Below are 9,269 nucleotides of genomic sequence, written 5' to 3'. Positions count from 1 at the left end.
GCGCCCCAGGTGCCCGCCCCTCGGTAGTTCAGGGGAGGCAGGTTTGCACGCAGGACCCCGAGGCTGGCCGTCGGGCGAGAGAAGGGATATCTGCGTCTGGTCGATGGAACCGGACATCCAGACAGGTTAGCAAATGTCTCAGTAAACTAATTGGGAAGAACCAGATGCGATGGACTCGCTTAAAAGACGAGGCCAAATGTGTGAGGCAATGGTGTCAGCCTCTCCTAACACCCCCAGGTGGCCTGCCCCCACCAGCCGCCCAGGAGGAAAGGTGGGCAGAGCGGGGTGGGGCGCGTCCACTGCCGGTGGGTCCGGGCCACGGAGGGCCTGCCTTCCAGTGAGATATGCAGGCAGCACGCCCACTGTTGGGGGCCGGGGGGCCTAGGTCCACGCCTCCTGTGCTTTCTCTGGCCCTGGAGACTGGCCTCCGGTGGGGTCTTCAGGGCAGGTCCACGCAGCAGGCGGTGGCTGTCCTCACGGGCACGAGTGGTCCTGAGGCCTCTCTGTGGTCCCAGGCACACCCCCTGAGGTCTCCACCCCACGCTTGGCCTCTGCCTCTCAGTACCCCCGTCGCGGTGCAGCCCGAGTCTACCCCTGTGGGCCAGGGTGCCTCCCGAGCCCCCCATGCGCTCGGCCGCCCTGCTTTGAACATGAGGTTTGGACACGCCCAGCGTCGCAGACCCCACTTGACCCATCAAGATCGTCCCACCCCTGAGCCCACCGTGTAGGCCCCCTTGAGCCCCCGCTGCCCACTTGGTGCTTCTGTCCAGAAACCCAAAGACAGCGGGGGCTTCAGCCAGGCCAGGTCTCCACAAGGGAAGCGAGACCAAGACTTGCAGGCTGCAAGGGAGCCGAGGGCGCCCCAGTTCTGCTTCGCGTGCCCAGCACGACGGGTCCCAGCCCCTTACTGCAGGATCTGCATGTTCTCCTCTCACATGGGGGGAGGGAAGCCCTGGGGGCCGGACTGCCCCCTTCAGGGGTGGGAGAGGAGCCCATGATTCTGGGGCAGGAGTGGGTTCTGGGAAGCCTTGGGGGTCCCTGTGAGCTGGCCCCTGGGTTCTGGTGGGTCTTCTGCTGGGACCTTGAGGAGGACAGGCCACAGAGAGGGGCTGGGCTGGGGGCAGAGGCCAGGGGCTCGCTCAGACCCCTGGGGAGGCCACTTGCTGTTAACACAAGGGTCAAGGTGACCCCCCCAGGTCCTGAGTCTGCCGTGCTTGGAGAAGCTCTACCCTGACAGCCGAGCATCTGGGCATTCATTCTGGTGAGTCTGATCACACGCAGTCCAGACAAGGTTCCCGCATCCCATCATCCTACAGCGATGGACTTAGCTTTGTCGAGAGCGTCTATTTCTGAACAGTTCTGTGGCACTTTTACTTAAACACCCGAATCCCTTCTGTCTGGTGGTTTCACTGAAAACCGGTGGTTCACGTGGTTGTCCTTGTCCACGTGCTAGTGTTTTAACTACGGTCGTAGGCAGCCCCACGGGGTGGGGGGGCGCCTCCAGGCCAGGGCAGCTGGGGGGCAGGGGCCGTGCCTCGGGGCTCGGCAGTAGGCGAGGTGGCCCCGTGCCATCACCCTCTGCTGTCCGGCATTGTGTCGGCGAGGCCCACGGGTCTGCACGGTACCCCCTCCCCCATGCCTGCTACGTGGTGGCCCTGGCTTCCCGAGGACGGTGGCGGGGACCCCGGCCTGTGTTCCAGGGCACAGCTCAGGTCCAGCCCTTCACACCTGGGCCGCTGCCCAGATGCTGACTTGAGAAAACTCCCCAGCAGGGGCTTGTGGGCATAGCGGGGGCTGCTGTCAGTGCCTCCATCACCTTGGTTTATAAAGCGTGAAGTCTGTCAGGGCCACTTCTCTCATCACTGAACTGCAGACTGACTCTCAGAAAAGGACCGTTTTGACTGATTTTAAGGATAAATCTACACGAACCAAGATTCACAGGGCGGTTGGTGTTAGCTGGTGTCACCCTCATGGCCACAGCCCAGCAGGCCCACAGGCAGGCGTGGCCCCCAGGCCGAGGCAGACTGGTAGGTCTAAATGAAATACTCAGAATCAGTTTGGTTTAGGTATTTCCTCCCGGCCTAACCCGACCAAGGGCTGTTCTCATAGAATTAAAAGAGCATCAGTTCACTGGACAAACAAATGAGGATGATCTGAGGCACAGCTTGGGCCCAGCGGCTACTGGACTTAATGTGGCCCTGAGGCGGACAAATATGAAGAAGTAAACAAAACAATAGAAGGAAGTTGGAAGACGAGACGTCAGAAACAGAAAGAGGAAAGAACCAACATCAGTGCCATCCACCTAAACGCTGGGAGCAAAGCCTGTGTTAGCTACAAGGCAAGCTGGGTGCTCAGACTGGCTCCCTTGGCCTGGGGGATGCCCACAGTGCTGGACACAGAAAATCATGGCCAGGGCCATGGCTGCGCCCACACGCACGGCAGTGCTGGGTGGACAGACGCTGCTGTGTGGTCAGTGATGGGAGGAGTCACCCGCTTGCCCTCCAGCTGCCCCGCCCACCCCAGCGCCTGGCCTGTTGTACGCGCACTCTCTTTTTGGGCAGCAAATGTGAAACATGTCCACTAGCTGTTTTATGCCTTTTGTGTTTTCCTGAGGCCCCTGTTTGAAAGAGACACAGTGGGTCTCAAAGAGAGTGGAACTGTGGCCGGGGTCACCCAACCCACCTGCGAGGCAGGGGAGGGCACAGAGCACTCACCTGCATGCACTCAGGTTCCAGGAGACACGCCTTCCCAGGTGAGCAGGAGAAAGGAAGAAACATGGTCACTGGACACCCTCCGGCGTTTCCCAGCCCACCTCACCCCCTCCAGATTGTCCCCCACGTGAGCCGCCCGCAGAGTGATGGTGGGACCCAGTTTGGGAGCCTTGTCCCAACCACGGGATCACGAGCAAGTAAGAACAGAAGCTGGCCCAGCAGATCTGGGACCTGAGCTGGTCTCAGCGTCCACCTTCAAGGACGATCGACGTGCACCCGGGGCTCACCTGTGGGCACGTCTCCCTCCAGAGAGCAGCCACCCCAGGATAGCATGGGATCGAGGACAGGCCCCCCGGCCCTAACCAGGCACCTGCACAGTGGCCCCACTGGCACCACCCTCCACGGCCCTGAACACGACACAGGCTGATGGTCGTGCCTGTCCACAGGGGTCCACAAGGACGTGATGCTGCCAGCGAGCGTGACCTGTGACATCAGAGGTTGTGACCTGTGATGCCAGAGGATGTAACTATTGATGTCACAGGACATGACCCGTACAGGGACCAGCCCCCCACCCTGCCCAGCACTGTCGAGAGGAGGCTGTGGGCAAGTCTGCGTGGAGCTGCCTCTGAAGGGGCCCCGTCCTCCCTGGGGCTGGTGGCTGCTCCGGGGGTATGTGGGCTCCCAGCCCTGCCACTTGCCAGCCCTGGTCAGCAGGGGTCCCATCTTGTGGTCCAGCTGAGGTCAGCGTGACACCACAGTGCTTCTGGTGGGACGCTGTGGACACCTGGGCTCGGAGTTGGGGGCGGCACAGGAAGCCCACCAGGGATCGGGGACCCCCAGCGTCCCTTCCCTATTTCGATTCAGCTCCAGTGACATCTGCAAGTTCGTTTCACCCTCAAGTCCCCAGTGCTCACCCCTCCCTACTTTTTTGTTCCCGACTCATTAAAAATTTTTTTATTTTGAAATTTCTTAATTGTGACAAAATATACATAAAATTTACCATTTGAACCATTCCTCATTGTGCAGCTCAGTGGCATCAGGTACATTCATTCACGTCGTTGTGCAGCCATCGCCACCACTGTCTCCGGACGTTTTTCATCTTCCCAGACTGAAGCTCTGTCCCCATTAAGCACCAGCTCCCCAGCCCCTGGTTGACTGACTATTCCAGGGACCTCCTGTAAGTGGAAGCGTGTGGTACTTGTCCTTTTGAACTGGCTTATTTCCCTTAGAATAATGTCCTTGAGGTCTGTTGACGCTGCAGCAAGCGCTGGAGTTTCCTTCTGCTTTAAGGCTGAACGATACCCTTGGTGTGGATGGACGGCACATTGCTAATCCATTCTTCCATTCATGCACACTTCGGGTGTTAACACCTTTTGGCTGTTGTGAATAACGCTGCTATGAACAGAGGTGCACAAATACCTATTTGAGTCCCTGCTTTCAATTCTTTTGGGTGTATATTCAGACGCTGAACTGCTGGCTTACGTGGGAATTCTATGTTTAAATTTTTTGAGGCATTGCCACACTGTTTCCCACAGTGGCTGCACTATTTTACATTCCCACCAACGTGCACAGAGATTCTGATTTCTCCAAATCCTCACCGATGGCTGTTGTTTTGTGCTTTTTAAGAAAATCTTTTATTAATAGCCATCCCTTTTTTTTTTTTTTTTTTTTGGTTCGCGGGCCTCTCCCTGCTGTGGCCTCTCCCGTTGCGGAGCACAGGCTCCGGACGCGCAGGCTCAGCGGCCATGGCTCACGGGCCCAGCCGCTCCGCGGCACGTGGGATCTTCCCGGACCGGGGCACGCACCCGTGTCCCCTGCATCGGCAGGCGGATGCTCAACCACTGCGCCACCAGGGAAGCCCAATAGCCTTCCTAATGGGTGTAAAGTGGTAGCTCATTGCGGTTCTGATTTGCTTTTCCCTGATGACCAATGGCGTTGAGCATCTTTTCATGTGTTTTTTGGCCATTCGTATATTTTCTTTGTACAAATCTATTCAAGTCCTTCACTCGTGTTTTAATCAAGTTGTTTGTTTTGTTATTGTTGAGTTCATCAGTTCTTCAAATATTCTTGATATTAGCCTCTTATCAGATAGATGGTTTACAAGTATTTTCTTCCATTCCATAGGCTGCCTTTTCACTCTGTTGATGGAGTCCTTTGATGCACAGAGGGCTTTAACTTTGAAGCCAATTTGTGTTTTACTTTTGTTGCCTGTGCTTTTGGCATCATATCCAAGAAAGCATTGCTAAACCCAACGTCATGAAGCTTTCCCTTATGTTTTCTTCAAAGAGTTTTAGAGTTTTAGCTCTCATGTTTGGGTCTTTGGGTTTTTAGTTAATTTTTGTATATGGTGTAAGGTGCAGGTCCTGGTTCGGTGTTTTGCATGGGTTATCCGGCTTTCCCAGCATCATTTATTGAAAAGACTGTCCTTCCTTGTCGAATGGTCACGGCACCCTTATATGTGTGATAGTTTATTCCTGGGCTCTCTGTTCTATTTCACTGGTCTATACGTCTGTCTCTGTGCCTGTCCCACACTGCTTTGGTTACAGTAGCTTTGCAATAAGTTTTGAAATCAGAAGTGTGACTCCTCCAGCTTCGTTCCTTTTCACGATTATTTTGGCTGTTGGGGTCCACTTGGGATCCTGTATGAATTTTTAGGTGGGATTTCCTCTCTGTAAACAGGGCTGTGTCTCCCTCTTTCATTCGGCCGTCCGCATCGGCGTGGACACGTGGACGCGTGGACGCACGGACGCGTGGATGCACGGACGCCCCACGCTATGAGCCAGAGTCCAGTGCTGTGTTCTTGCTTTTACAGCTCCCACCGCTCCCGCCGTGGCCCCTGTGACGGCTGACACACCCTCTTCATTGTCTTGATCATTTCCTTACTTTCCGGCACCAGAGATGCTCCCGGCTCCATTTTTTTTTTTTTTGGTCCCAGTCCCAAGATCAGCTACTTCTCCAAGGAGCCCTGGCTCCTTTGACTGAGAACGGTATTAGAAACCAAGAACCGGGCACTAGGTGTACCCACTGCTGCTGGGGTGTCGCTGCTTCCAGGCTCTCTCAGCTGACAGAACCAGGAGCTCTACTGTAAGACCCCTTCATGGCAGCCGAGGCCCCAGGCCCCTCAGGAGCCTTCAGTGTCAGAGCGGCTCCACTTTGGGAGGACCTGCTCCATACTCGGTTACGAGGCCTGCATTTGTTTCGGGGTTGCCGTGAGCGCTGCCCCGTCGCTGATGCTGCACTCTGGCCTCTCATCAGCCTTGCGAGTCCCTTAACCGCCCCCCCGCCCCCCGCGCCTCCTCCTCTGTGACGGCAGGCGGAGCAGTGGCACCCTGCCACACTGGCACTGTCTGTGGAAGGCCGCTGGGGACGGGGACCACGACACTTAGTAACCCCGAGTGAGCTGCACTGTGCACAAATGCACAGCAAAGAAAGGGCACTGAAGTGGGAGGAAGGAGACCGGGGCTCATGGGTCGGTAAGGGGGCCGGGGGCCACCCTCTCCTTGTCAGAGCTCTGGACTCTGACACAGAGGCATCGGGCTTCCCCAACCTGGATACCGCACTGGTGGGCCAGGGTGTCTGGTGGACGTCTGCCGTGCCAGCTGTCCTCACCAGTCCCCATGGGAGGCCTGAGTCCTTGCAGCCCCCCCACTCCCCCAGTGCACGACGCCAAGCACATTCGGGGCCCGGCTTTAAGGAAACCCGGAGGGCGCAGCACGACTCCCAAGCACACAGGCCCGTGCCCGGTGCTCCAGGCCCGAGGCACGCAGGTCTCTTTCCAGCCTGGGACTGAGTGACTGAGGAACCAAGCGAGACGGTTCGGACGGTGCTGAGATGAGGGGAGATGCAGCTCCCGGGGCTCACGGCTCGGAGGCCGCAGATGGTGACGGTGGGGGCAGGAGTGGGCGCCAGGCCGCTGACAGCCCCCTCCCGTCTGCTACCCTGGGGCCCGGGCCCCGTGTGGCTGTGGCCCAAGTGGGAGCCCCTGGCCACGGGGGGAAGGACGCAGCCCAGGTCAGGCCTGAGTTCTTGGCCACTCAGGAGTGGGGCTGCAGCCCAGGTCAGGGCTCCTGGTCACTGGGGGGCAGACCCCCAACGGCACGGGCAGCAACCTTGGGTGCAGAACTCTGTGGGGCTGCCCTGCACACGGGCTGGCCAGGCCCGGACACTCTCCAGCCTAGGGCGTCCCCTCGCCCTGCTGACCCGGGAGGAGCCCAGGCTGCCCCTGAGCCGGGGCGGCACGCAGAGTGCGCTGCCCACCAGAGACGCCCCTGGGGCCTGGCCCGAGTTGACCGCCACGGGCCAGGTGCTTCTGTGCTGCTTTTCATCTTGTGGTGCTGCCCGAGGGCTGACCTTGATGCCCAAACCCAACTGTGGTCACCAGCGTGAGGCAACCTCCTGCCACGTGTCCCCTGGTGGCCAAGGAGCCAAAACAGAGGCAAAAGCCATTTCCTTCCCCGACGGCGGGGGCGCATGCAGATGAGCACAACCCCGGGGGGCACGCAGGCAGGGGCCCAGGCCAGCGTGGTGGCTGCTGGTGACCGACGGGCACCAGGGCTGGGAGACACGGGGGCCCTTCTGTCACCCGAGGTATCGGGAGCTCCAGCGTGAACCCGTCCTCACGCCCCACGGCGCCCTGGGGCCGAGCATCCTCCCTTCCAGCGGTGGACAGGAGCCCAGGACTCACCGGGCTCTGGGCATTGGCGGCGGGGCACCCGGCGGCCTTCTGCCTCGCCAGCTCCTTCACGTAGCAGTGCACGTCGGCGCTGAAGCAGTCGGCCTCGTAGAAGGCGCTGCACCAGCCGGGGCTGCAGCTCTGCAAGCCGCCTGGGCCTGGGCTCACGGACGGGCTGCCCTCCGGGGGCTGGGCTAGCCGTGCCACTGCCTCAGAGCCCCCAGCCAGGCCCCCGACCTGCTGCCGGGCCTCTCCTGCCTGGGGCTGCTCCCTCCCAGCTGCTACCGACTTCTGAGGCCGAAACCCCACCTCAAAGTTGCTCCGCGAGAGCTCGTCTGAGTCCACGCTCGGCTTCTCCTTCCCTGGACAGAGGAAGGCGGGGGCGGGTCACACGCGGCAACGTGGGTTCCCGGGGAAGAATCCGACCCTGATTGCAGAGAGGCGACAGGTCCCTAGCAGGGGGCAGGAGGCCCCTCGGGATGGCCAGGTGGCCCCACCTCCGCTCCAGAGGAGCCGCAAAGGGTCCTCAGGGTTGGGGTCCCTCGGTCCCCTCCCAAATGGGCTGCCATGCAGGGCAGAGTTGTGGCAGAGACCCGAGGGAACTTTGAACTGTCCGTAAACAGACAAAGCAGAGAGTCCCCTAGGAACCAAGGGTCCCAGCTGGTCATGAGCTGTTCTCTGGGCATCTCCATTTTGCTTTCCAGTTTCCCAAGCGTGCACACGGTATGGGGGGCTCTCACTGCCATCCTGTGTGTGACTGTAGTCACACAACCTAAAGGACATGGTCCCCAAAGCCAAGTCCCACTCAGACCAGATTTGGAGAAATTACAAAGTTTTCAGTTACCAGGGAGTCCTGGCTATGGATCTAGGAAGATACGCCTCAGGGTCTTTAAATGGCACGTTTCCAAGAAAGAATGCAGAGCCCCCCATCACCATGCTGCTGGCCCCAGCCCTTGCCCTTGCTGCCCACCTGGTGGCCTGGGGAGAATGCCCCCCTTCGCAGTACAGACCCCCCAGAGGAGGATGGGCCCTGCCCTTGGGGCCCTGGAGAGACACAGGGTAACCTGGCCCCAAGCGTGGAGAAGACCCAGCTGTGGAGGGTCTCAACCCACAGCCCTCTGTCTCACCCGCTCCGAGATGTGAAGGCCTTTTGCTGGACGGTGAGCATGTGCTCGGAGCGCTGGTCCCACCGCTGCCCTCGGGCTGAGGCCCAGCCTCCTCGGAAGTGCTGCCATCAGAACGGAGGACACTGCAGGCACCCCTGGGACCCTCCCACAGGCTTACTAGAGGCTTCCCCTGGGAGCGAAGTGGGGGTGTTGGTGACCGAGCCCCCCCCCCCCCAGACCTCCAGGACGGCCTGGCCACAGGCCACAGATGTCACAGACACGGGCCCTTTAGCAGACGACTTTCTGGGCGTCCGCCTCTTGGGGTCCTTCGACGGCTCCCCCAGTGATGTGAAAATGTGGGGCTTGCCTGGGGTGGAGAGCAGGGTGTGCGCCGCCTCTGGATGGGGTTCTGGGGACCAGGAGGGGGCGGGGACGGGGCTGCCGTGAGCTCGGGCGTCAGGGCGTCAGGGCGCTGGACCACCCCAGGCACAGGTCCCGCCCACCCTGCAACATGGCCCTCTGCAGCCCTTGGGAGGGGCTGGGCCAGGCCTGGCACTGAGGCGCCCTGGGCGCATCCTGTGAAGGGTGGGGCCCAAGAGGGCTGGGGGAAGGGGCAGGAGAGGGAAGGTGCCTGCCCCCCTCCCTCCTGAGCTGTCACTTCATCTTCTACCGCCAGGAGGGGAGCTGGACGGGAGTGGGGGGGCAGACGCTGGTCCCTGCAGGGGCCTCCCCGCAGCCAAACCCGGCCTCCGGGCTCCGTTGCTCTGCCTCCTGAGCTGG

General features: G+C 60.0%; 1 protein-coding gene across 2 annotated transcripts in view; it reads right to left on the bottom strand.

The window, feature by feature from the left end:
* The window catches only part of KNDC1 (kinase non-catalytic C-lobe domain containing 1), a 56,698-nt gene that overhangs the window by 10,579 nt on the left and 36,850 nt on the right, over nt 1-9,269 (bottom strand). For both annotated transcript variants that reach the window (XR_003790567.1, XM_029201225.1), the window contains exons 16-18: nt 8,511-8,611; nt 7,396-7,745; nt 2,715-2,744 (exon numbers count right to left, since the gene is read on the bottom strand). Coding sequence is in view for 1 of the 2 variants with exons in the window: in XM_029201225.1 (XP_029057058.1) it covers nt 2,715-2,744; nt 7,396-7,745; nt 8,511-8,611 (481 nt within the window). In the remaining variant the exon portion in view is untranslated. The remainder of the gene's footprint in view (nt 1-2,714; nt 2,745-7,395; nt 7,746-8,510; nt 8,612-9,269) is intronic.

The sequence above is a fragment of the Monodon monoceros genome, unplaced genomic scaffold, assembly GCF_005190385.1.
Source record: "Monodon monoceros isolate NGI ecotype Baffin Bay Population unplaced genomic scaffold, NGI_Narwhal_1 Super_Scaffold_4, whole genome shotgun sequence".
NCBI classification, from domain to species: Eukaryota; Metazoa; Chordata; class Mammalia; order Artiodactyla; family Monodontidae; genus Monodon; species Monodon monoceros.
The sequence above is the reverse complement of the archived record's forward strand: the minus strand, read 5'-3'. Positions and strand labels throughout refer to the sequence as shown.